Source organism: Pseudorasbora parva, chromosome 22 (assembly GCF_024679245.1).
Source record: "Pseudorasbora parva isolate DD20220531a chromosome 22, ASM2467924v1, whole genome shotgun sequence".
Lineage (NCBI taxonomy): Eukaryota > Metazoa > Chordata > Actinopteri > Cypriniformes > Gobionidae > Pseudorasbora > Pseudorasbora parva.
Window position 1 is genome coordinate 36676082 of NC_090193.1, and position 27279 is coordinate 36703360.

Genomic DNA, 27279 nt, shown 5'->3' on the forward strand with positions numbered 1-27279 from the left:
AAGTCCCTGTCTATGCTCTCATCCTTCTCAGATGATGTCCATGCAGCTAAATGCTCATATTTCCTATACCTCCACCACCTCTCTATCTGCAGCAATATTGCCCATTTCTTCAAAACACAACCTCCATTAGCTACTCCATCACTACTCACCTCCACGCACAGCCGAACGTCATCTCTCCTCATTCTCTACACTCACAGAGGCAGAAATGTACTTCTCGGGCCTCATTTATAAATTGTTGCATTAAACTGCCCTACGTTTGATCTAAAATCATTTCTGAAATGTGTGTAATTTGCGTGTGATTCAGAAAAATGAAGGTTTGACCAAAAAAGCGTGCGTATGCTCATTTTTCTGAATCACATGCAATTAAGAAAATGATCTTAGATCAAATGATGGACTAGCCTGACCATAGACAGCTCAATCCGCAGGGCGGGATAAACGGTTGTCTTTCAAACTCCCTCTGCACGTGATAGGATAGCGGTACACCAACCAGAGCTAGTTGAAAGATTAAACTTTCGCTGTGTCCGGTCGGAAAAACTCTGAACAAATCTTCCCTTCTTAAGAATGACTTGTGTCGTTCTTTTCTCAGAGAAAAGCTTAACTCCAAATCTTCGAGTCGAGGTCAAAGCTGATTCGAAAGACCGCCGCCGTTCACCAGTTTCTGTGTTTACTAGAAGCACGCAAACGCAACTCGGCCGTCATATTGTTAAGCCCCACCCACCGACTTTATACACGATGTGATTGGCCCGACCAGAGTTTGGCGTTTACAGCTCAGAAGTGTATTGAGAGTTGCTAGACGACACTCGCGGGCAGATAAGATTTGCTGCCGCTAGGGTGCGTCTAGATTTCTAGGCTAATGATGGACAGTTTCCACGGCGAAAACGCCACTCTTTTGCATGTGAAATCTATAAATCGAAAATGTGCGCAATTGAGGGGTTTCAGATCTCTGCCTTCTAAACACCCCCTAATTAATATCTTTAGCATTTAAAAGAGGGCTATTCAACGTCCAAATTTACATTTTTAAAAATATGACCTTTGACGTGGGTTTCAGCGTTATGCGATCGCTCACGTTTTGCAAATGAGGCCCTTCCTCTCTAGCCATCCTACCACCTGTCCTCTAGAGTCCATCCCCTCTCCCTGCACTGGCATTTTCCCAACCACAGGCTCAGGTAACCCCACTGCTTAAGAAAGAACTTCTGCAGCTCAACCTGGCAAAGACTGAGAAAGACTTCTACTCTTCCCTTCCAATCCAACTCTAACACAACTTCACCATTCAGCTAGGTTCATCCTCAATTTCCCTTCAAAGTCAGTAAGTAACCCTTTGATGACCAATTGTGCTTCAAAAACTACAAGGCAGACTCGCACTGCACAACATCAGACCGTTCCTAACAGAGTATGCAACACTTGAAACAAGCTTTTCATCCAGGCCCTGGTCGTTTCTAGAGTTGATTGCTGCTGGTGTGTGATCCAAACGCTTATAATTGGCTTCAATGAGCCCGTCTTTATCTCTGCACTGGCTACCACTCACATCAAGTTAAAGCTAAACAAGTACATTCTGTATAGTATGAAAATGTGTAGGTGAACGTAATCCACCACAAGCTAAGACTGTTTGGACTTACAACTCTGAGAGCAACTGTAGACTCAGAGTTGTGAGGCTCAGACTGGTAAGTCGCTTTGGATAAAAGCATCTGCTAAATGCGTAAATGTACTTGTTTTGTTAGAGGCTGATTTATTAACAAACAAAACAATTGTAACACTTTCTTTTTGGAAATTATAATTTACACAACTTACAACCTGCATAGCAATTTATTGAGTTGCACCAATGTTATAAACCAGGATTTCACAAACTTGGATTTTGTTAGTTGATAAAGTAAAATTTGCTAATAAATTACGACATGTTTACATGCATGTTATATGGCAATTAAACAACATGCAAATGTATTGTTAATTATATACAATATTTTTACAACAAAGGGGTTCAGTTGACCAAAAAGTAAAAACAAACAATGTAAATGTTATTGGATGTGTTCCTGGAGCAACAGCATTTCTCTCAGAACATGGATGGCAAAAGGCTGTCCAAAGTCACTTTCTCAAGTAGGTAATTATTTGAATAAATAAATAATTTGCAAGCGCTAAACAGGTACGTTCTATATAGTATGGAAATGTGTAGGTGAACGTAATCCAGATTTAGTACGTTTGTCATGTGACCTCTGTTGCAGCACTTCACTGCCATTCATAAATCCTCGCCTAAAAAAATAAATTATACAGTACACATTATACATAGATAATTACAAATGAAGGATCATTAGTGATCACAACACACGTTCACGCTTCCAAAGGCCCGATGCTCTGCGAGCCCAGCGACTCTATCAAACTCTGACTGCTGCTGCTGCCGCCGCGTTCCTGCTGAGGAAAACAGAAGGAAGATCCGTCTGAGACCTCTTCGGGAAGATTCGTCTGAGTTGGTCCTCCTGCTGATCAGAAAAACATGTCTGCGTGAAGATACGGGAACTCTCTCTGGCTGGAGAAATGTGCATGACTGAAGAAAATGGGTGATGAAGTTTACCCGGTTGCTTTTTTTCTTTATGGGTGGCCTTTCTTCGTCTCCACTCCAGGAAGAGGATTGTAGCAACAGGTATTGCTATGCAGATGAACCCAAATATGATGAGAATAGCGGTGACCTCTGTAGCAAAGAGCAAACCATGAGTCAATCACTTGAAAATGAGCTTTAAAAATGCCATTGGAAACACAATTTGAGGTTTAACAAAGTTAAAGGGATGGTTTACTTTAAAATGAAAAATGTCGAATTAATTTACGCTCTCTCTCTCTCTCAACTAGTCCAAAACCTGTATTTCTTATTTCTGCTGAACACAAAATATGATTTTAAATAATGTCTGTTACGGAAAAAAATTAAATGGAAGTGAATGGGATCCATCAACTGTTTAGTTACAAACATTCTTTAAAATACATTTTGGCCGCTATCATGCCCACATATTTCTCTGGTTTATATTTCTGTCATACATACTGCTGTCTGCATCATTTGTCGGCAACACTGCTGGTTTGGTATCTGGTTTGGGGCCACAGATTACATTGTTAGCTGAATCTCCAGGAACCGTTATTTGATGATCAGGTGTACATCTGTGGGTTGAGAGATAAATCTTTTGAAATGGCTGGTAAAATGTAGTTTCATCTGCTCTTAACTCTTGTTAACAGACATATCTATATTAGAAACAATGACCAAGTGCATCCTACTTGGTCCAGTTCATGCAGTATTGATGGATCTTGTCATTGTACATCCCTGGAGGACATGGCTCACACTTGCCTGAATTGATACAAGAAAGTCCTTGCAGTCAAATGCATATTAGCAATTAATATTAAAAGACTGATCAATTATATTTATCCAGATGTACCTTCTCCAGCTGGTTGCTCTCCCTTGCCACACTCTTTAAGGCAGTAAGAGCATTTGACATTTCCACATCGATATCCTTGGGAACACCCACAAACTGTGTCTCTGCTGGCGGTGCATTTCTCCTTCACCTGCCGGCCAACTGGAGGAGAGAAGAGAGAGACGTTATCAACACACACACACCGCTACAGTTACAACACAGCTCCAGCAGTCAAAGCTTTGAAGCTTGTCCAAATTAACATTAAAATTCATACCCAAATGTATGTCATGATGATAAAATTATAATTCAAAACAAGAAACTTTCCATGTCATCAACGCACATATCAGTTCTGGTAACTGGAAGTGCGAGAACCAATAAGGTCCATTCTCGTGTTACGCAGCACATTTGCTGTCAATGAAGGGGGAGAAAGCTCTCAGATTTTATTACTGTTTGGAATGCCATAAGTGTGAGTTTTCGGGTGAACAAACACTTTAAAGTCACCTGATTGAGGCTGTTACCTGATTGGTACCTTTCCCACACACACCTCGAAGCATACTAGGGTCAGTCATGGTTGCAAAGTCTGCAGTTTAACTTTTTCCTGTGCAATGGGGACATTTTTTTAACTTGCAGCAGGTTGCTTTTCCCCTGCAGGATTATGTTTTGATATACTGCATGAATTATATTGGACTGAAATATAGGTGTTGTGAGGGAGGACACTGGTAAAAAGCATTTGAGCTTGTGTTGTGTATTGTGATTTTCAAGTTGAAATTGTGCATAAACAGTTACTGCAAAATATGTATTTTAGGTATGGCAGTGAAATATTTTGTTATTTGGCCTTGGGTCATTATTGGGCTAGTTTTTTCCTGTCCATTGTCTTGTTACACAGACCTGGCAACCCTGTCGTCAGCAATGGGCACTTTTGGCATTTGTATGGTGATGGTCTGAGTACTTAAAATAAAATCATAATGAAGAAGTCTGTTAAAATGAAAAGATTGTATACAGTGTGCTGTACCTCCTGTACACCGATCACACTTCTTACAGATCCATGGGTCTGCTTCAGAGTCTGCTTCAGAGTCTGTTTCAGGGATGAAGTAGTCATTTTCACAGGGAGTACACAAATCTTTTGGGTTTGGACCACATCTAATGACTAGACGGTTTCCTGCAACAAACACACACACAGTGGGATTAGAAGTATGAGACAAAAGATAATATTTTTATGTCGGTAACAAAACTGTTGTTAGTCTCTATTGACTTCAATGGGGGGAAAATACTATGAAAGTCAAAATGGTTTGATTACCAACATTCTTCAAAAAAAATTAAGTTCAAAAGAAGAAAGAACTTTAGGCAAGAAGAGACGACTTAAAGGTGAGTAAATGTCAGAATTAAAATTAACTGAACTAAGCTAAGGGAGTGAGTTTCTGAGCTAAATTAACCAAACACTTAGCAATAATGGCCATTAACATTAGATAATGCATTTGGTATCATAAACTAAGAATAAAAAAATACTTCTTTTGTAAATGTATTAATAGAAGTTATTGTTAATTTTTATATATACTAATATATTTCTCATGTTAACATAAATCCATTAAATAACGCATAGACAGCTTTTTTGAAAAAGCACAATATGTTCACCCTGACAAAGTAAATGTAAAAAACAATGAAAAGATGTCAAATGAAGGAGAAATATTTATGTGACTAATCAAATAAATAAGTGGGTCATCAGTATGACTGCTGACAGCATAAGTGCATCTGCGCTTCATCTGTTCAGTCACACGATCATGTGAACGGATGAACCCTGTGTAATGAAGCGCAGACGCTCTTAATTATGCTGTCATCACTCATTAACTCAAACGGTAGACACAAAAGTCATACGTTTTTAAGTTTATTTCTCAAATGTTGACTATAATAAATGAAATAACTGTCCCACATCCGAGTGGGTTTCCTTCCGTTGAAGATAACACATCCTCTCGTGCACGATAATCAAATTGAAAGCAATGCTCAGCGATGATGGAAGCAGCTGTTTTCTGTGGTGTTTTAATCAGGATCACACTTCATCATGAGAGGAAACAGGACACGTTATATCAGTGTGCTGTGTTCCCACTGATATTTGTGCTGTTGCTTCATTACATTTTTAATTAATAGCTATTATAGTAATACCAGTTTGGGCCTTTAGTCATTTATACATCACAAATCTATATCTGTGTATTCAATTCTTACATCTAAGCTTCTAGGATTAGTTCACTTTAAAATGAATTTACTCACCCCCCATCTCATCCATGTTTACGTCTTTCTTTCTTCAGTTGAAACCATAGACAGTAAAAGAAATGGACACAGCGACCCCATAGACTTCAACGGCGGAAAGTGAGGTAAATTAGAAGCACTCACTTCCTGATGGCTGAGCGAACTGCGCAGGCTCAGACTGAGCGTGACGACGTAGATGTGACGTGAGCCTCCTGTCTGACAGCTGTAGGCCTTCTAGTAGTTGTGGAAAGTGAAATCTAAATTACGTTGTTTAAATGTTTTGTCCCGTTGCTTTTGGCTCACTATGGGCTTCTCCCCATTCTTCTCCCTTGACTTTATCAGACTTTATGTCTCCACGTCCCCCGACTGTCTCATAGAGAGTATAAGACTGCTTCTGAGCGTCTCCTCCTGTCTATACGGTAATTTCTCTACTGTGCGACAGAGTTGCGTTGGTTATGACGCAATCGTTAGCCTATTTTTACAAAAACAGCTTCTACGGGGCGATAGTGTAAGATACAAGGTAATGGAGCCTTTTATACACTGTCATGTTTCTTTAGAAATAAACAATGGACAAATGGAGTCTTTAAACACCTCAGATGTAAAGTTATTCACTGTCAAAGTGACTCAAAAATGAATGAGAGTCAATGGGATGCTAACAGCAGGTGATGGCTTGGTTAGCAATGGCCGCCCCTATGGGTGGAACGCTTTCCGAGTGCTAGATTACCCCCTTGGTCGAAAATACATTTTTGAGAAAAACATTCAAGGATTTCTCTCCACATAATGGACTTAAATGGCAACCAAAATGTTGAAGGTCCATATCAATGCCGTTTCAAAGGAAGGGCTTCAGAGGCTCTGCGCGATTCCAGACGAGGAATGAGGAATATGGTCTTAGCTAGCCAAACCATCGGTCATTTGCAAGAAAAAACTAATGTATACTTTGTAACCCAAATTGCTCATCTTGCGCAGCTCTGCGACGTGTCATGGATTTCGCAATCACATCGGAAAGGTCACGCTAGACGTAGGCAGAAGTACCACCCCAAGAGAACGCTAATACAAACCTTTCTTTTACTGTCTATGATAGTCATACAAACAGCCTTTACAAAAACACACTTTTCCTTAAAAAAAAAAAACTAAAGCCTACTTCGTTAACAAATAATTTGTCAATTTGTCAAAAACCGTTTTTTCACAGACAAAAACAAGATTACTAAATAAAAACTAGTGTTGACTAATCTTACATTATTAAAACTAATCTTACATTATTTTTTTTATATTTTTTTAATAAAAAAATCTCCCCTCTATTTCTCTTTTCTTCTTCCCTTTTATGGTTTTTGCTACTTTCTGTGTACAAATCTTGGTATTTGGGGCACTTTTTACGTTTCTTTGCCTCTTCTTGACGGATCGCTTCCTGTACTCCTGAGTTGTAAGTCACTTTGGATAAAAGCGTCTGCTAAATGCATAAATGTAAATGTAGTGTTGGATGGCAAAAACTATTACGGAAATCTACTGTCATTTGTGTCAATGAATTAAAACTAGAGGAAAATATTAGGGAATAGATCCAACCATACCACTGGGGTGAAACGCAGCACTGTTGCACGTCCTACAGGTTCACTCATCTCAAATACAGCGCTTTAAAAGGGGTCAGTCAATAAATAACACATTTATGGCAGGGAATGTTTATGAACTAATGCTGTGAATAATGGCAATGTTTACTTTACGATGTTTATATGTTTTAGACGGTTGTAACAATGTATATTTTATCTCCCTCATCTGATTTGCAAAAATAACGCGCATTCATTTCAAAATTACAGTCAATGTATATTTCCAGCTTGTTTATAATTAAAAGTCACACATTATATATTCGTTTTTATTTACACGATACACTGTATTCATTTCATTCCCATTTAATTCATAGTCAGGAGGAAAGACCAGCATTTTACGCATATTCAATAAAGTATCAGGGTTATAATAGTTAACTGAAACCATTAAAAAACTTCATTACTTGCAATTAAATAAATGCTAACTAAAATAAAAATAATAAAAAATGAATAAACTTATTCAAAGCTTTAGCTTAACCTGTTATAGCAGACTTACTAAAAAAGAAATACAAAGTTATCAAACTATATATAGATGTTTTTATCAAACAGACAAACAGTGAAGTGAGCTCTCGTGTATATGTTTAATGACAACACAATAATGTCAAAATGTCAGTTCAAGTACCAGTCGGTTATGTAATGCTTAAAGCCTTGTCTAAAACTAAAAACAATTCATGTGACTAAAATATGACTAAAACTAAATGGCATTTTAGTCAAAAGACAAAAAATAAAATTTGCAGTCAAAATGAACACTGAAACATGGGGCGGTACTTCTGCCTACGTCTAGTGTGACCTTTCCCACGTGATTGCGCAATTCGTGGAGTGACTCAGAGCAACGCAAGATAAGCATTTTAGGTTAAAAAGTATATACATTAAATTTAAGAAAATGACCGTTTGTTTGGCTAGATAAGACCCTATTCCTTTTGAAACTGCATTGATTTGGACCTTCAACATTTTGGTTGCCACTGAAGTCCAAACTAAACAAAAAAATTCCACTGAAGAAAGAAAGAGATGAACATCTTTGATGGCATGGCGTTTAGTAAATTATCAGGACATTTTCATTTTGAAGTGTTAAAATAATCCTTTATTTATTTATTTAAATGACTTTAACAAGCCATTTGTGCATAGACAAATATATGCATGTATTTCCCCATTTGCATTGATATTTGTGGTGTGATTTTTGATTACACATAGTTTAAAAAATATTATTAGTATAGTACTAAAATGAAGTAACTTTTCATCGAGACAAAACTTCTGTTTTCTTGTGTAATTAAACTTCTTTTGATTGATTTAATTAATTTGACTAAAATTTTACATTCCTTCTTTTCTTTCAGGTTTTCACTTCACAAAACAATGAACAATAAGCAGAGATCATTGTTTATCAAAACAGCAACCCCTTTTAGCCCCAACATTTTTAATGTAAGTGATTAATTTTTGTTTCTTCCAAATTCATTACATTATCTTAATCCTTGCTATGGAAACAGGAATCTTGCACAATTACACCGAGCACTGTATATTTAACTATAAACTCATCTTGATAATTTTACTCGAGATCTGTAGTTTATCACGTATCTAGAATATTGCTTGCCATATTTGTTTGCTTTGTTGTTTTTGTGTCACACACAATTCTCTTGAGTTTGAGAAACACTGATGCAGACAATACAGAGGCTATATATTCAGGGTTTTATCAATCATTTATATCCCAGAGCTAAGTCCTTTACAAAACTCACCTGGTTTACACTTCGTACAGCAAGTGTGTTTGCGGTTGCTATCGATATCCCAATTCTGACATCCAGGTTCCACGCTGTGCCCTGCAGCCAGAACCAGGACGGCCACAGCCAGGATTAGTCCATGGAGCAGCTTCATCCTCCACAACACGTCCGTCTGTTCACACACACACTGTTCTCTGAAAGACCTTATAGAATAAAGATCTTAAGAACGCTGCGTCTTTACAAAGTCTGAAACCCTCACATGAGAAACCACATTTGTAATTTCCAAAACGTCACAAGTAGCAACACCCACACTCACGCTCACACACAGACGCAGTGACTGACAGTGAATCGTCAGCTTTTGTCAGTGTTTTTTTCTTTTTCTTCGTTCAGTTCAAAAGTGAAGGGTCCTTCCTGTCTTTAAAGGGGAAGCACAACCATTGAACATGTAGAGTGTACATTATGCCAATTATTTTTAACCTTCTTGTGCTGTTATTCTCTCACCCCCAATGAAATTAATGTATTATAATTTAGTTTAATAATGTTTTGTATTTAATATTTTGTATTTTAATGGATTTTATGGTACTAAATTAGATTTATGCTGTACATATAATCCATTTATTCACTTAGCATAGACCTGAAAATGAAATTTCCAACTTAAACTGTTCTAAATCTTAGTTTGATCTCTTTTAAAAGAAAACACTTGGCAAATTATTGCTGAAGTGAAAAAAGTTAAAAAGGGACCTTAAAAAATGCAGAATTTTACATATTTTGTTGTGAAAAATGCACAAAATTACTATTTTACATTTTTATATGAAATATATACTTTTTTTAAAATGTTTACCTCTAAAACTGCAAGAAAAAAAAGCCATGAAGCTAAACAAGTTCTGTTTCAAATTTGAGCTTGATATCTCATTTTTTTTTGCTTTTTGGGGAAGATTTTGTTAGGGGACAAATAATATATTTCATAATAATACAATGATTACACATTTACAATTACAATCCATTGTATTTTAAAGAAACACTCCACTTTTTTGGAAAATAGGCTTATTTTCCAAGTCCCTTAAGCCCCTTTCACACTGCGATTCCGGCAAATACACGGATAATGCGACACGGCATTTGTTCGCGGGCCGCTAGATTTGGTCCATTCTCACTGCCAGCGAAATACCGTAATATGTGTGCGCTTTCACACACAACCCGTAATGGTCCCGGGTCGAGTTGACACGTGACATCCGGATGTGACGTATAATGGCGAGCGATCTCAGCTTCAGCGCGGATAGTAAGGAGCTCCGTGGTCTCGACTTGTGTCCAGTTTGCGCACATTTCTGCTTGTTTAATTTTAGTTTATTTTGTATACGAACACTCTCTCTCTTTTAGCCATGTGATGCAGTCATATGACCAATTCACACTTTATATTCATGTGTTACTCGCAGCAACAACTCCACCTCACTGTCGACCCATTTTAAAAACTCATTGCCTTTTCTCGACATTGCCGCAAAAATAAATAGAGTAAATAAACAAGTAGCGGAAATGACGCAAGTCGAAGCATCTTGGATTTGCTCATGCGCAGTACGGGGATGTAAGCGTTTTGAGAGGTTTCAGTGTAGATGAACATTTTTTGGAAAACGATTGAAAATGATAGTGTGGATGCGGAGCCTTTTTAGACGAAAACTCAGTTTTTAAATTTATCCGGATTAGTGTAGACGTAGCCTTAGTACCGGTCGCATTGGAAGTTGCCTATCTGAGGAGTACTTTCAGGCGCTGTGTAATATCATTGCGCCGCTGCACACATGGAATGGCCGCAAAGTTTCATGATTATTACACAGGAATGAGAAAATAGTTCCTATCTAGTTCGTTCTAAAAATCCCAACTAATTTTCCGTTGGTCTTAGTACACGATGTAACTACAGAATTGTCAAGTTTTAAATAGGGGAAAAAAATATCTTTGAAAAAATTAAGTCTTTGGTTATTTGAGCGCGATGCTACTGGTCTAATCCGATTCAATGATGTATGCTAAGCTATGCTAAAAGAGGTACCGCCAGATACAGAGATCGGCTGAATGAATTAAAAAAGGGTAAGACGCAACTGCTTAACTCTAAGGGACTTGGAAAATAAGCCTATTTTCTTTCTTTTTTTTAAGTGGTATGTTCCTTTAACTTTCGGCCCACTAGCGGTAAAAAAGAAAAAAGAATGGTTTTATATTGTTTTGGTTGTACTTCGGCTCTACTTGACTTTGTGGATGAATAAGGTTATCCTACCGCTCATAAAACATAACTGAAGACCTACCTGTAGTTAAACCTGTGGTAATTCCTTGAAAATAAATTCCAGCACATAATAAAAAAAGACCCTTAATACTAGATATTGCTTTACAATGAACTCTGTTAGAGAGCTACACATGGCAATGTTTCTGTAACATAAATATAATAAAATACCTTACCAAAGCTCGTTTCAAGCTTGCTCACTCGGCTGTCATATTTGCGAAGCATCCGGGTATTTACAAAACCAGGTCCTGTCTATTTGAATGGGGGAATCCTGAAATCTCAAAAAATGTTTGCCAAACTCACAATTCAATAACATATTTCAGAATCAGAAACAAAATCTCACAAATGTTGTTTCATGTTATCAAACAGCATTAAAGAGCTTTTTTTTTTTTAGGCTAGATACATTCGCATATACTTGGTCCTAAACGGGACTTTTAGGTTTCTATGGGAACCGGAATTTCTAACAGCAGCTGCAGTGAGCAATGACTTTACTAATCATCATTGGCTCTTTTACTTTAGAAGGCGGGTTGTCCGTTGCAGTCTTTGACCGTACTTACCTTTTGAGTAATAAAAACAGCATTATCTCTGCGTCACTTTTACAACATTTCGCCATTTCCGTAACGCCAAGCTAATGCTGATTCTTTTTTCATTTACGGGCTCTGTCGCGTTCCTTTCCCAAGCTCCTCTGTTCGCCGTTTATTTAAAACAGGTGATTCTCCGGAGGTTAATGTCAACCTTTCTCACACCGCGTTTCCTTCGGTTTTAGTTTGGTTTAACTGTAAGGTACATTATCGCCACCTAACGTTACTGTGTGGCGTGTCCCCCGGATATGGGTAAAAAAAATATATATTATCTTAATCAGCTGTATAAAGTTAGTATATTTATAAACTTTAGTTCTTCCACTCCTATCTTTATAAGTTCTTCATTATTTCTCGTTCATTGCAATATTTTTGACAAATATCAAAGTAGCCTGAGCTCTATTTACGGATATAACGAGACCGAACGAGACAGACACGCACGTGCGTGTGACGTAGCCTATGTGCGCAATTTCCCGCGAAACCGATCCTGACTGGTCCAAAATATATATATATATATATATTTTAAAACGTATAATAGTGAATTAGGGTAGGACAAAAACACGTTTTGGAAGTAGAATCAATTATGTATTGACTTAAATTCTGTTTATTTACCATTTTTTATTATGTCACATAAACAATGTTTTTATACTTGTGGACTTTTGTTCTTAGCAGCCAGACAGGTCAAATTATTTAAAATCAACATGAAATTAATTAGATCTTACTTTTTAATACACTTTCCTGGTCTTATTTTGAATGACTCAGTGGTGCACATTATTCCAAAGGATAAAAAGGTCTTTCTTTATAGGCTACTGTAATCGTAAACCTGCTCCTCTTTTGCAGAATGATGGATGAACTGAAGTAAAACAGGATGCAAAATTTCACGATGAGCATGCTTAAATAGAAAGAGCCAGTCTCTTATGTTGTTTGTAGTAGGCTATTCAATTTAATCTTAGGCAGCATAATCATTTGATCTTTTCATTGAGAAAATATGACAGTTTATACATCATGAGTCCATCATGTAAATCAGGCATATATTATTTTTCAAGTGTGACATCATTGCTGATGAATATTTATTCTCATTAAGCAGGAAACTCCCCTTGTACCTGCAGCCCTGCTTATTACAGTAACTTTTACATATTTAAATATGTGGGAATTATTGTAATACTGGTGATGACATTGTCTGGGGTTTCCTGCTTAACTTCAGTGCTCCTCCTCCTCCTCCTCACTTAGAAGACCTCCATGACTCCCTCTGCAGGCCATAGTTGGAAGCTCTTAATCCTGGCGTAAACACACTGGTCATGTTCCTCAACAGTCCCGATTTAACATCATCGTTTCTCTTTTTCATAAGTGCCAGAGCTGGGGTCAGAGGCAGATTATCACAGTTCTGAAAGACAATAGTGTGGGTCATTTCTTAGCTTTGAGTATACACTTGTTCAATTTCCAATTTTGGTGTGCATAAATATATTGCAATGCATCAGCAAATGCACTTCAAAGTAGAAAATAAAGGTGTGTCAGAGGTTACAATGCCTCAGTAAAACTGGGTGGACAATGAACTTCTGATTATGCATTAAAGGTGCACTATGTAACTATCCAAAAACCACTAGGCCAGTGTATGTTGTTCAGTTGAATACTTATAATATCCCAAATAGTTCCAACTATTTGTAAATCGTGAGAACTGCTATTTTAACCAATGAACTGGGACATGTGAGAGAGTTGCCTGTCAATGGAGTCATATCTCCGTTACCCTCGGTTTCCGGGTTTATTTTGCAGAAACACTTTACTCTTACTGCAGTGTGCAAACAAGTGCAGCGAGTTGCGTCATAACAATTTTCAACAAACTCAAATGTATCTAATATGATAAACAGAGTTGCATTACCTCATACTCATGACCGAAATGGCACCGGCGACTGTAGCATAATAAAAGTCCCGCTGCTCACGAGGCGCATGTTGCGCTCATCTTATTAAAGGGTTAGTTCACCCAAAAATGACATTTCTTTCATTAATGACTCAACCCAATGTCGTTCCACACCCGTAAGACCTCTGTTCATCCTCGGAGCACAGTTTAAGATATTTTAGATTTAGTCCGAGGGCTTTCTGTCCTTTGAATGTAAGTGTATGCACACTATACTGTCCACGTCCAGAAGGGAATGAAAACATAATCAAAGTAGTCCATATGTGACATCAGTGGGTAAGTTAGACTCTTTTGAAGCATAGACAATACATTTTGGTCCAAAAATAACAAAAAATACGAATTTATTCAGCATTGTCTTCTCTTCCGTGTTCCTCAAATAAAGAATCAAACGTTCGTGATTCAAGATTCGAATCGCGTGTCAAACTGGCAAACTGCTGAAATCACGTGACATTGGCGATATGAATCACGAATCAATCTGCTGATTTACGACCGCTTGATTCTTTATTTGAGGTTTGAAAACAAACGTGGAAGAGAAGACAATGCTTCAAAAGAGTCTGACTAACCAACTGATGTCACATACGGACTACTTTGATGATGTTTTCATTCCCTTCTGGATGTGGACAGCAAGTGGACATACACTTACAATCAAAGGGCAGAAAGGCCTCGGACTAAATGTAAAATATCTTAAACTGTGCTCCGAGGATAACGGAGGTATTACAGCTGTGGAACGACATTGGGGGGAGTCATTAATGAATGAAATTTCATTTTTGGGTGAACTAACCCTTTAACAATCACTCCAGCAGCCTTGCTCAGCTCCACAATACTCGGTCCTGTTTTGCTTCATACTAAACTAACGCTAATAATCGCATCCATAAACATGATTTCTGCCCGAGTCCTATCCCGATACTTTTCCGGCTGTGAGGTGAAAACAACATGTCCCAAGATTCTAAGCTCAAACTTTCCAATAGGTGCCCTCTAGTGGACGGAAAAGTTGCATAGTGCACTTTTTTTCTTTTTTAAAAATATTTTGGGCTCGCTAAGGCTGCATTTATTTGATCAAAAATAAAATAAAATCAGTAATGTGAAAATTTAAAATAACTTCTATATGAATATGCCACTTTAATGTAATTAAGGTAATTTATCCCTGTGATCTAAGCTGAAATTTCAGCATTCTTACTCCAGTCTTCAGTGTCACATGATCCTTCAGAAATCATTCTAATATGATTATTTCCTGCTTAAGAAACATTCCCTATTATTATTATGTTTAAAACTTTTTATTATTATTATTTTGTGCTGCTTTGTATTTTTGTGATGCATTTTTTGCAGGATTATTTGATGAATAGAAACTTCAATAGAACAGCATTTATATTTTTGTTGGCGTGTACTTTTGAGACATTTTAAAGGCTTAAATCTAAAGTACATTTCTTCTAGGCTTCTGTTCTGTAGTACATTGATTTACTGCAAAACGTGTGTTGTGTTGTCAAGGAACGAGTTGTGTCATAATTGACAACATGCCACAAATGTGGTTCATAGAAATTAAATTCAAAATAATCAGGTTCCATCACCTGACCTGAAATATCAGTGGAAATATAGGCATTGTTTTTATGGCTCTTTTAGGGCTAATTGTATGTTTATCTTTTGTCCCAACAGCTGCCAAGTGAAATGATAAATAAATCTCAATCTCTCTTACGGTGGTTTGAGCGCTCGATGCCATGTCTGAACGCTGGAGCTCCAGTGTGGATTTGCTGATGCCTGGCGCTGGGTTTTCCATCCCAGTCTGTCCTGGGGAACTGCGACGTGCATTGACTCGTTTAAGAATGTCGCTCAAAGTGCTAAAAGTCTTGCTCCGGGAAAGATCTGACGGCTTCTGTGAAAGACAACAAAACAGAAATGAAAACATAAAGAATTAAAATTAAGTCTAAATGGAAAAAAAAAAAAAAAATAGCCTACCTTAACTATACAAGAGATGTGGCTTTGCTAGCAATATTTTTGGTATTGTCCTATTGAATGAATACCAAGGTTCAATAATCATTGTGTCTACCAGAACCGGACTAAAATAATTCCAATATAAACACTTACTATAAGTGTACAGTGATTCAGAATAAGACCAAAAAGGTATTGGAAAATGGATTCATGGTGTACCCATAAATAAAATAAAAATTTAGGTACAAAAACTACTTAGTTTTACTACAAAAACAAACTTACTTAGACTAAGTAAGTTCGTTTTTGTAGTAAAACTAAGTAGTTTTTGTGCTCAAATAATTTTTTTTTTTTTATTTATTTTTTTTTTTTTTTTTGGATGAGTAACTTAGTGCAGCTTTAACTATTTAAGGAAGTATAGTGACCCCTGGCTTTTTGTCTGCGTCATTAAGCCTACCTTTAATTTTGAGGCCACACACCTCCATCTGTCAATGCGGGTGGATGATGGTATGCATGTGTGTGCCCAAATTTTCAAAAGAGCAGAGGGATTATTTAAAAGTTTTCAGTTTCAAGAAGGCTATAGCCTATTACTGTACGTTCATCTTACACTTATCGTGTGAACTCACGCTGTGGTTTAAACTAAAAGCCATGCCATGCTATATAAGATAGACTACAGTATGTTTTTTTCCAGTTCTAGTCTCTCTTTTTTGTTTTGAGCTCCATCAGATGAGGCATATTACAACTAGGAACATTTTCTTGCCATTTACTACAGTATAATTGTCAGGGACTATTATTTTTTTCTGGCGGATGGGTGGAATTCAGTGATTTTACTTAAAGGAAGTAACATTAATACATAGGCTACGTTTTCAGCATCAATATTTATACTGTGTTGTATCCGTTTTATAAAACCAATAAGGTAGTGTATACCTTCAGACGTGACTGTATTCACAATAAATCACGGTGTCATAACCTTATTCCTGTATAGGGTAGAGTGGGGAAAACACCCCCATTAAAGACTGTGTAACTTTTTTTATTGGATTTAAAAAAAAAAAATATGTCACCATACTTGATCGTTCAACTATTGGTATAACTGTATTTAAATAGGGAAACCGTGGAGGTGTTTGGTCGCTTCTAACTTGATCTCTGTTTGGTTCCATAGTGAATGAACTGGGCTTAGGGAGCTAAGCTAAATGCTATCAGATCATCACCGCGCGTCAGAGAGATTAAGTGCACGCACTGAGACGAAAAAGGTATGTATCAACTTGTCTTAGTTAAGGAAATAACAGTTTGATTTTTAAAAAAGCAGTGAAGTTTCCCTTTAAACACTTTTTTTAAAGTTCAACCACACATTCCTAATATTCTTCTGAACTACACGTGCTTATTATTCTGTTGAGGCGTTTCGTCAGTCGATGACGACAAGATGCAACACTATCGATTTCTGGGCCTGGTGTCTATTAAAGCTTTTCTTTGACTAACAAGGAAGTTTTCAGCTCTGAAACTTACAGGATATTCTTATATTACCATGAACCTTTATATATCAAAATCTCAAGGGAAAGTTGATTTCTCAATTCATCACCCCTTTAAAGATTATATCACTTAACGTGAAATCCCTTTTCTCTCAGGTACGTCACTAGTGTAAGCTTTGCGGTGAAAATTTCCACATCACTGGACAACGTAGTTCATAGCAACAAAAACATATCTTAAATTTTATCTAGCATTTATTTTGGGAAAAACGGGGTTTGGCGTTTTCCACCAATCTTCCCTACCAATTGTAGCCTATACCTTTAGATCGGCTTGTGTGGTTCCTTCCGGGTTTATCGGATCTCCTAAAAGTCGGTCCCTCCTCATGTAAGGCTCTCGTCGCAGACCGGGTCCCATCTCTTCATCTGAGGTCATGTCGTTTCTAAATGTACGGGATGTGTACACAGGATACCGTTCCTCATTTTCAGGATTCAGCCGAGGATATGTGATTCTGTCAGGTATGTGCAGATGCCTTTGGATTGAAGAGATGAGCAAGAGGTTTGCTAACATCTACTCAAATATTTGCGTACCTGTCTCTCTCTCTCTTTTGGACTAGTTGTAATATTTACCTGTTCACCACATCATTGCAATGCATTTCTCCTGGAGAGTAATGTCGCCTAGAAAAACAAAACAAAACCAAAAAACAGAAAAAGCACATGTATGTTAAGAGCAAACATCTCTAACAATATATCCATGACTCACAAAAAAAGCCTTTTTGAGAAATGCTGACCTTTGTCTATGATATTCCGGATGCCTAAAGTCTGACAGAAACATTGAACTGAACCTGAAATGCAGATAATACAGAGAAGTTTTTACAAAAAACTGTCTTTTAGGGCAAATATTGTAGCTCATTCTGAAATACAACATGCAGCAGCTTCAGAATATTATATCAGAATATTATATACTGTATATGAAATGAGTCAGGGTTTAGCCATCATTACATATCAAAAACTGTTCATTCAATTACAAGCGGTTCATGAAAATACAAAATGTTATCATCTACTCATTCAGTCATGGTATGATCATGTCATATACGCGTCTGCACATTAAAATGGGATTATGAACTTGAATAATGGCTTTTATAATAATATATTATATATTTTACATTTTTGTTACACAAAGCTAACATGATATCTCTACTCCATTTTATATTTTTCTTTATGGAAATATAAGTTGGCTAATATCGCAAAATAAAATAATATTTAGTCAAATTGTGCCTTTTATGTATTGTATATGATTAAATTCAATTATATATGATTGTATATGAAATTATGGTGGTTTCTGTTTATTTATAGTATGCAAAATTAAATTTTCAAATTATGTTTAAAGTTGTCATTTTTAAATTGAGAATATATTTTACATGCACTACAATTAAAAAGTTTGGGTTTAGTAAGATTTTAGTTTGAATCCTTTTATGCTCCCAGAGCCTGCATTTATCTGATCAAAAATACAGTAAAAATTGTATGGTGAAACATTACAATTTACAAAAACAATTAACCATTATCTGTTTTAAAGGTACACTATATAACATCTTAAATAATCAGTCAATATATCATCCAAAACATGTTTTTTTGTTGTTGCTGTTGTCTTATTCTGATTCCCTGTGGTTAGCCACCAAGTGCTCTTAGACCTGTCGGGACGGTTTTTGCGGGGAAATGTGTACATACGTCACTCGCCTGTGCTTGTCTTATCATATTTGAAATGATAAAAAAGTGACATTGATTTTTTTTTATTACTCAACAGGTCAGTAAGGTATTTTATTGATCAGACAAATTACCATATGTATTGAGTGAGTTCATTTAATAACTCACTTAGGCTCATTTCATTACGGCTGTTGTAGCTGTGCTGGAATTTATTTTCAAGGAAGTAACGTGTCTATTAATGGGTAAAGCTACAGCAGCGTCTTTAATGAGTCAGCTTGAAATCCTTATCTAAACTGGTTATATCTCATAAAGGGATAGTTCACCCAAAAATTAAAATGTTATGTTTATTTGCTTACCCCACAGGGCATACATTAGACCCCATTGACATGCATTATAGGAGCAATGGTTGGAGTTCAAAATCTTCATTTGTGTTCTACTGAAGAAACAAACACACCTACATCTCGTTTGCCCTGGAGGTAAGCAGATAAACATCAAGTTTTCATTTTTGGGTGAACTATCCCTTTTAGCCTTATGAGCAGTAGGATAATCATTTTCAAGTAGATCTGAAGCACAACCAAAACGATGTTCTTCCACTAAATGCATGCGGTTTTATTTTTTAATCGCTAGAGGGCTATTGTACCTTTAATATATTTTATAATGTAAAGCCATTTTCCTTATACTCACTTGCCCTCCTCTTGATGCCCAGGCAGAAGTCTGCTGTTAAAGTCATTGTAGGAGGGCTCCCATCCTCCCGGATGTCTGTGCATGAGGGGCAGATGATGGAGCAACTCTGCATCATCATTAAGAGAGTTGTCCGGGAATCTCTGGATGACTCCCATTTCCTCCCAGTCCAAAATCCTGTCGGTAGGAGGTGGTGGCGGATTGCCGATGAACTCGGTAATTTCAATTTTGTTGCTTTTTATATTATGGGGCAGTAGTTTATTATATATTTTGGGTTCAGTAGCTGGTTTTCCAGTTTTCCATGCATCCGGGATTGGAAGCGAGGCAGCATAGAGGATCCGAAACTCTCGATCGAATGATTCCACGACCGGGCCACTCATAACGGTGACGAGCTGACGGTGCAGGTGAGCATCGCTCCAGGTAAGACTGACCAAGACAATTAAAAACAAAAGCAAGAGATTTAGCACCAGCAAAGTAGCACCATAAAACTATAACAAAATAGTCAATATGACTCATGCTCAAATTTCCAAGTCTTCTGATACCATTTGATTGCTTCACATGAAGTACAGAATGAAAGACACACTGTGAAAAAAGAGCACAATGTACTGCACTGTAAAAAATTATTTAGAAAAAAAGTTACCTGGTTGCCTTAACATTTTGAGTTCATTGAAATGTAAATGTTGAGTTAATACAAGGAACATTCGACATTCGACAACCTTTAATAAAATATTATTAAAAGATTTTTTAAGCATATTGGGAAATTGTGTGTTTTATTTCTGATGATGCAGTGAAACATGCCAAATGATTTATCATTTTTTTTATGTGGTTCAGATACAAAAATATTTTGAGTTTCTATTTATTAAACAAATTTCCTTCATTGAATCAACTCAAATGTTTAATTTCAATAAACTCAAAATTTTAAGGCAACCAGGTTACTTGATTTTTTAAGTTAAACCAACAAAAAACAATCAAACATTTTTACAGTGTGTAAAATATGAAGGAATTTTCCATATTGTTTTCTTACGGGTGTTTTACCTGTATTTTGAATTAGCCATTGCATTAGTTTGTTTTTTAAGGATCAACGGAAATTTCCGTAAAATTACTGGATAGTGTACTGGCAGAAAATGACCAGCACATTTTCCGTTTTTATTTTTACAGTGCATTGTTATTAAAGAAATATCTCATTCTTGCACATAATTCAAACATTCATGCACATGTCCTGTGAACAATAGTGACCTGCATTTGAATGCAGTATATTTTTTGAGTTTTATATTTGTAATATATCCATTTGCTATCAAAGAAAAACATTTGTTCCTCATATAAAGTGATCAAATGGCTTCAGAGGACTTGGAATATCACGCATGAGTTATATGGACTATCAGTGGTTCTCAATCTTTTTTGGTCAGATTTTTTCAAATCTAAAAAAAATATCATGTTTCCACAAAAATTAATAAACAGCACAACTGTTGTAAACACTGATAATAATCATAAATATCTCTTGAGCCGCAGATCATTATATCTCAATGATTTCTGAAGGATCATGTGACACTGAAGACTGGAGTAATGATGCTGAAAATTCAGCTTTTATTACAGTAATAAATTACATTTTTAAATATATTAAACAGTTCTATAAACTGTAATAATATTTCTTTCTTTTCTTTTTCTCTTTTGATGAAATAAAAGCAGTCTTGGTGAGCAGAAGAGACTTCTTTAAAAAAAACAATTTTAAATCTTACTTTAAACAACTGTGAAAGAGATAAGACCAGAGTTTGTTCCCACACAGTGTTCATTTCACTAATTGTCTGTATAAATGTAGGGGTGGTGTGGCTTATAGTCTTTAAAGGTATGAGCTGGCAACCCAAAAGTTGGTTCAAATCCCAGAAGGTTCCCACCCTTATTCCCTAGAGCAAGTCTTTCAACTGCAGGTAATGTGTTTCTCAGCTCTATTAAAAGACTGATTTATGAGCTCTGTTACAAAATCGTCCTTTACCTGTAGCTCCCCAACATCACCGTCTCCAGATCCACCAACACAAAATTGTTCTTCAGCTCTCCAACAACCATCTTCGTGTCACGCGCCAGGAACGTTTTACCTCCAAGAATGCGCACCATGATATTCTGGAAAATGTCATCAAGGAAGATTTCCTTTGAACTACATGTTTCAGAATCTTTAATCTGCAATGCATAACTTGTTTGTTCTGTTTATTTCCGCAAAATTTGAAACTTTCAGCTTTCAACTAAAGGTCAGTTCCAGTTAAGTTTCAGAGATGCGGAGTGATATGAACCTTAAACATTCCACAACCACACGGCATTCATCCCAACCAGATGAATGTAGTTGAACCTGTTCACCGTGGCTTTGAGAGTTCTTCTCATTCATGCTTAGAGAGACAGAAAGGGAAACTCTGCATCTTTCAGCAAATGTTACTCTTCATCACAGAGTTATCCACTAAGGTGTGTCTAGGTCTTTTGTTTAGAAGAACAGCCTAAAGTTCAGTCTGTTAAGGCGTGCATGGAGGTTTTGTGGCTTAAAGGTTACACAACTTACTCAACAGAACAACTGCATTTTATAATGAAATCCAGGACAAACTCATGCTTTAGTCATTGATCTCTTTATCCATTCCATCCACTCACCGGATGTTGAAGCTGGTGCATGGAGCAGTTCTCCTCCGCGGATCTTCTGTTGAGGATGATGTACACCGGAACCCCCCGGGACGCAGCGTTTCGGAGGTCACCAATCACCGCATTGTCCGACAATTTATCTGTGACCACGGCGATCACCTGCCCAAAACAAATCCAAAAAAATCTAGTGGACTTCCTCCAGATAGTTTTTTTTTTTTTGTGCATTTAACCAACTAAGGTTTTTTTTTTTTTAGCTTTAATGATCTGGGGCCTCATTTATAAAGATCCTTTAACCCTAAGATCCCCTAACCCTAACCCAAATGTAAACACATCACAGTTTCCAACTTTATTTTTCAAAAGTTGTATAATACCTCCGTATGCACAAAAATGTTCTTAAACACATCTCTCTTTATAAACCACAGCTCATCCTGGAGCCACAAATGGAATATTGCAGGATTTATTCTAAATGATTTATTTGTGCACATGATTTTTTTCATTCATGTGTCTTCATAATCTTTAATCACATCTCTTTTTTTCTCCGATGACGTTTACTGGCACAAGGACAGGACATCCTGTCACAGAGGTTGTACAGACTTTAATATCGACTTTAATGCTCTGCCATGATGCTTTAAAGGGTTATTTTACCCAAAATAAATATTACTATGATTTACTCACCCTCAAACCATCCCAAGTGTATATGACATTCTTGTTACGAATTCAATCTGAGTTGACATGGGTGGAGATTTTGAAGGCCAAAAAAAGTTCATCCATCCATTATAAAATTGCTCCACAAGGCTCCGGGGAGTTAATAAAAGCCTTCTGAAGCAAAGCAATGCCTTTTTGTGGGTGGGTCCTCCCCCAGTAAAATTTTACTGGAGTAGATGCTATTTACATTAAGCCTGCCTTGTTTACTAAACGTCTGGTTGGGCCAGACAAAATTATGGAAGACAAATTATTTACACTAGTTATAGTGTAGGGGTAAGACACACGTCTTAGTGTAGAACGTTGATGCAAATCAACCAAACATTCGGAACAACCTTCTGCCGAAATCGCTCTACTCCTTTTTCCCATCACACATCAGATCGGAAAGGCATTTACTTTCAATAAAAAGGAGGTAAAAATTTGGGGGACGTGGAAATAAAGCATCTAACGTGTGTATACTAATAATGTTTTTTATCGTTTAGAGGTAGGGGAACAGATATGCGCTGATTTAGAGACGGTAAAAGTGAGTGAGTCCAATATCATTGGTCTTAAATAGTGGGTGGGTCTTGTCCAGCCCACATACAATGTTCTGACACCCATGGTCCTACATCATACACTTTGTTTCTTACACAAACCCATAGAGGGCCATTATTAACCCCCCAGAGCTGCGTGGATTACTTTTATAATGGATAGATGCCCTGTTTTGGCCTTCAAAATCTCCACCCCTGAATCAACTGATTCAATATTGACTGACTCAAGCTACAATTATTGTCATCTGCTTGTGTAGCAGTTGAACCTATTTCAGAACCGCTGAACTTTACAGTTATTGAACCATTATAAAGCTTGGAAGAGCCAGGACATTTTGTAATATAACTCCTATTGCATTCGTCTAAAAGAAGAAACTCACCCTTAGGATGGCTTGAGGGTGAGTAAATCGTGGACTAATTTTCATTTAGTAAAGAGACGCTGCCAGATGGAGTTAATTCACACGCAATTGCTCTCACTAATGCATTCATATGAATGCAATCTTGACTGTGCTACTTTATCCGTATATAATTTAGAACAAGCAGAAACCTGTGAGAAATATAATGACCCAAAGACAAAAGAACTGATAAAAATAAGTTATGTTCAACCCCTACCTGTCACTCACATGAGATCCACCAATACCACAACTATACAATTAAATTTCCATGGAAAAAAATCAAGCCTCGCCCTACATTTTTTCTTGTTTGAAAAGCAATTACATTCGGAGATACACCAAAATATGGACCTCAACTTCTGACTTTAAAATCAAGCGCATCAACACCTACAAATATCTCTTTATGATAAGTGCGGCATTCATCATCATTAGGCAAGGAGATCAGAAAACGAATGAGCACATGGCCCGGTTATGTTAATGTTATTATTAATTTCAGGAAATAAGTCAAATAAATCAATTCATTTCAGTGATGCAATTATTAAAAAACAGTTAAAACATTATAATTAATTATATTCATGCATATTGTGATGTGTTTTCATAACCAATGTTGAAATGTTTGGTATGAGAGGCCAAAGGTGATGCATGTTGATGCATGCATAACATCTTCACAGCATGTGTCTGCACTTATAGACTAAATGCGATTCTGCCCTTTTGATGTAAGATGTGTTTTTATAGATGAGGCCCCTAGGCTTAACTACTGTCTCCTTTAGAGCCCTTTTATTGCTGAATCGACATCGTTTCATAATTGATGCTTTTTGCAACATCTACACATTTATTGAACTGAACTGAATCAACATTGAACACTCGATCTAAAATTGGCTTGTGTAGAGGTTGAAACCATTTCAGAATTGCTGAACTTTACAGTTATTGAACTGATCTGAATCAACAGACAGTCACTCTGGTCTTTTCAGAACTGCTGAACTTTACAGTTATTGAACTGATCTGAATCAACAGACAGTCACTCTGGTCTTTTCAGAACTGCTTTAGAGCAGAATTTGTCAAATATATAATTTATTAAGTATGCATTTTAATTTTCCCGTTTATTGCTGTGAAGCTGTAGAAATAAAAGTGCTATAGAAATAAAGCTGACCTTATTGGCTCCTTGTAAGAGTCTCCTGAGCACTGCCCGTATGGAGGGCTCCTGTTCTACAGGAGGATTGGTGAACACTTCAACTCGTCCCATGTCCATCCAGGAGTACCTTTCTGGCCATCCTAGTTCCAAGCATGGTGCCGGAGTGTCAGACTCTGTGGGAAAATAATGTCCGGAGAGGTCGTCCCCCTCAGAATTGACCTCCACCTCGCCGTTCCCATCCTCCAGGACCGCATCGCTTTGGTGACAGTCCTCAACCCAGCCGGAGATCTGGTTCACCTCGCCCGTGGACAAGAACGATCCGATTTGTTCTTGGTTGAGTTTGGTGTAGAAATCCTCAGGACCGGAGCTCACCAGACTTTCCACACAATAGCGTTCCTCCTCGCAGTGCAAGAAGTCCGGATTGGACTGCGTCAATGGAGCGAAGACGACGTTCTCATTGAGGCTCTGCTCTTGAGAGTTTGACATGATTGGAACCCGGTGATGAATGGAGATATCCCTCTACAATAAAATGACTGTGGAAGACGGCATGCTGATGTGGAGAGAATAACTAGCAGCTGCTACAAGTTACTTGGTGAATTATTCAAATAGTTGAGGTTCGTCTTCATGCGTTGAAATTTTTTAACTCTTTTTAGCCACCAAAAGTCAAGAGAAAAGTAGGATACTCCATGGGGGAATCGTTGCTGTTGTTCCTGGAAGCTTTTGGAGAACTTAAAGAGTGTCCTGGAAGACACAGTCTTGAGGGAGAATAGGAACATCAGAGTTTAAGAACATTCACAGCTTTTTCCAGACCGCTTCAGTTTGGTCTGAGGAGCACTCTTGTGTAAAAGAAGTGCACTTCATTGTATTGAATGTGCACTTGTAGTGTTCATCAAATCTTAATAAACAAATACATAAATAAAAGGACACTTGAGTGTACTTAAAGAGAGCTTTAAAAAACACTTTTTGTAATAATGTCAATCATGTTAATGATCGACATTATTAAAATCATTTTTAACATGTTTTAAAGCACACTTATTTTGATGTGTTGACTAACATACTAAAGCTTTTGTAAAGTACATGATTATACTTTTACAGTAACTGTGGTGTGTAACAGTACATTTAAAATAAACTGCAACACCATCACTACAAAATGTATAATTAAATGTATGACATACAATTTTCAATAGAAATTAGTACATTTTAGTTTACCATAAATGCTTGACATACGGCAGTACACTTTAAGCATTATAGAAGTAGTTATGAAATTACATATAAAGATGTACTTACAAATAAATAAGGTCAAAAAGTCACCCTTAAGTTCAGCTAAATGGTTTTAATATAAATTTAAACCATAAAATTTTTTTGCAATCACAATTAAAATGCAATTAAGTGTCAGAAAACATTACGTTCAGCTCGCTTTCTTTATAAAGTATTCTAAAGTGTAATTCTTTTTCACAAGGGCTATGCATTTCCACGTATCTATTTTATGGTTATACTTCACAATAACAAATTATATACTAAAAGTCGAGACTTACCCGTCTGTGCCTGTTTCACTCACACACACCCTCAGTCCATCGACTCTTTCCGTCAAGTTCTGACATATCTCTGCTATCTCCTCCCATTCTAAATGGCCTCTCTCTGTCTGGTGTTAAATTACTCCCCGTCACCAGCCAATGCGAGCAACAAGTCATCACTGCGATCTGCCCATTTTTAGCTTTCGTGCATATCCATGTCTTGAGTCAGCAAATCATCTACCATCCCCAAAGCATGTTCTGAAAAACACTCTGGTCACCCTTCAGCCCTCGTCCTCTCTCGTAAGCCTGATTTCTGTCTTTGCTGTGTCTTTAGTAAACACATAGAGTGCCTCTCTGTCGCCGGCCCGCTATTGTGACTGGTTTTACCAGCCGAGCAAGTCTTCTCCAGGGAGCAGAGATTGAGACCTTCCCTCCCTCCCAGCTACAGTCAAAAGGGGGCGAGGCTGGAACTCAACACCTGCCGAGTGGTCTCTTTTCACATCATGCACTTCAAGCATCTGTATGCTCGATGCTTGAAAACAAGCGGAGAAGCTACATGTGCTTAAATCTAATGATCCTCACCTTTGCTCACCTGTGGGCTCTGCATGAATTCCATGCAACTCATTAATGCACACATTCCTCTTTAATCTTTTCTCTCCGTAGGTGTCACGTCTAATGCCAGTGTTTATTTTGTCCCTTAGACAGAATCAACAGTTCATCTTTCAAAAGCAGAGAATGTGGTACGATGGTATGTGACATGCTGATCAGTCATGTACACAACAACCAAATACAATGACATTCATTTATTAGAGCAGCTCGAATGGAATATTTCAGTGTTTAAATTAGCAGTGCAGATTGATTTAAGCTCATGTAAACCACAGTATTGTGACTCAAGTTTCTGTTTGACATTTGTTGATCCTACATGAAATGCAGCCTTTTTGTGGCACTGCTCTTCT

The 27279-nt window shown here is 37.2% G+C and overlaps 2 protein-coding genes across 9 annotated transcripts; both read right to left on the minus strand.

Annotated features, from left to right (window-relative positions):
• Positions 1–1725: 1725 nt before the first annotated feature.
• Positions 1726–11932, minus strand: tnfrsf9b (tumor necrosis factor receptor superfamily, member 9b). Of its 7 annotated transcripts, none has more exons than XM_067431873.1 (9): positions 11743–11932; positions 11362–11456; positions 8947–9100; positions 4396–4542; positions 3408–3545; positions 3250–3319; positions 3023–3135; positions 2564–2680; positions 1726–2471 (listed from the first exon to the last, which is right to left on the minus strand). In XM_067431873.1, exons 3-9 carry the CDS (start codon positions 9080–9082, stop codon positions 2323–2325), a joined length of 870 nt encoding a protein of 289 aa, XP_067287974.1. In that variant the 5' UTR covers positions 9083–9100; positions 11362–11456; positions 11743–11932; the 3' UTR covers positions 1726–2322. The 7 variants fall into 7 exon arrangements, with proteins under 7 accessions (XP_067287974.1, XP_067287973.1, XP_067287972.1 ...); XM_067431872.1 differs by having other exon boundaries at positions 8947–9131; XM_067431871.1 differs by having other exon boundaries at positions 11362–11463.
• Positions 11933–12374: 442 nt separating this feature from the next.
• Positions 12375–27195, minus strand: fam83e (family with sequence similarity 83 member E). 2 transcript variants are annotated; one of them, XM_067431868.1, is made up of 10 exons: positions 26345–27195; positions 24828–25564; positions 22069–22215; positions 21431–21555; positions 19444–19866; positions 17847–17900; positions 17686–17733; positions 17378–17588; positions 15366–15542; positions 12375–13147 (listed from the first exon to the last, which is right to left on the minus strand). In XM_067431868.1, the coding sequence occupies exons 2-10, from the start codon at positions 25293–25295 to the stop codon at positions 12986–12988; spliced, it is 1815 nt and encodes a 604-aa protein (XP_067287969.1). In that variant the 5' UTR covers positions 25296–25564; positions 26345–27195; the 3' UTR covers positions 12375–12985. The 2 variants fall into 2 exon arrangements, with proteins under 2 accessions (XP_067287969.1, XP_067287970.1); XM_067431869.1 differs by having other exon boundaries at positions 24828–25704.
• Positions 27196–27279: the final 84 nt, after the last annotated feature.

What these genes read in the sequence shown, in the direction of transcription:
- tnfrsf9b (XM_067431874.1), bottom strand. Translation starts at nt 9,082, where the DNA reads ATGAAGCTGCTCCATGGACTAATCCTGGCTGTGGCCGTCCTGGTTCTG. An exon ending in TACTGCATGAACTGGACCAA is followed by an intron (nt 3,136 to 3,249) that starts GTAGGATGCACT and finishes CTCAACCCACAG; the next exon opens with ATGTACACCTGATCATCAAA. An exon ending in TAAAGAAAAAAAGCAACCGG is followed by an intron (nt 2,472 to 2,563) that starts GTAAACTTCATC and finishes TTTTCTGATCAG; the next exon opens with CAGGAGGACCAACTCAGACG.
- fam83e (XM_067431868.1), bottom strand. Translation starts at nt 25,295, where the DNA reads ATGTCAAACTCTCAAGAGCAGAGCCTCAATGAGAACGTCGTCTTCGCT. An exon ending in TCTTACAAGGAGCCAATAAG is followed by an intron (nt 22,216 to 24,827) that starts GTCAGCTTTATT and finishes TGTTTTGGGCAG; the next exon opens with GTGATCGCCGTGGTCACAGA. An exon ending in CCACACAAGCCGATCTAAAG is followed by an intron (nt 15,543 to 17,377) that starts GTATAGGCTACA and finishes TGTCTTTCACAG; the next exon opens with AAGCCGTCAGATCTTTCCCG.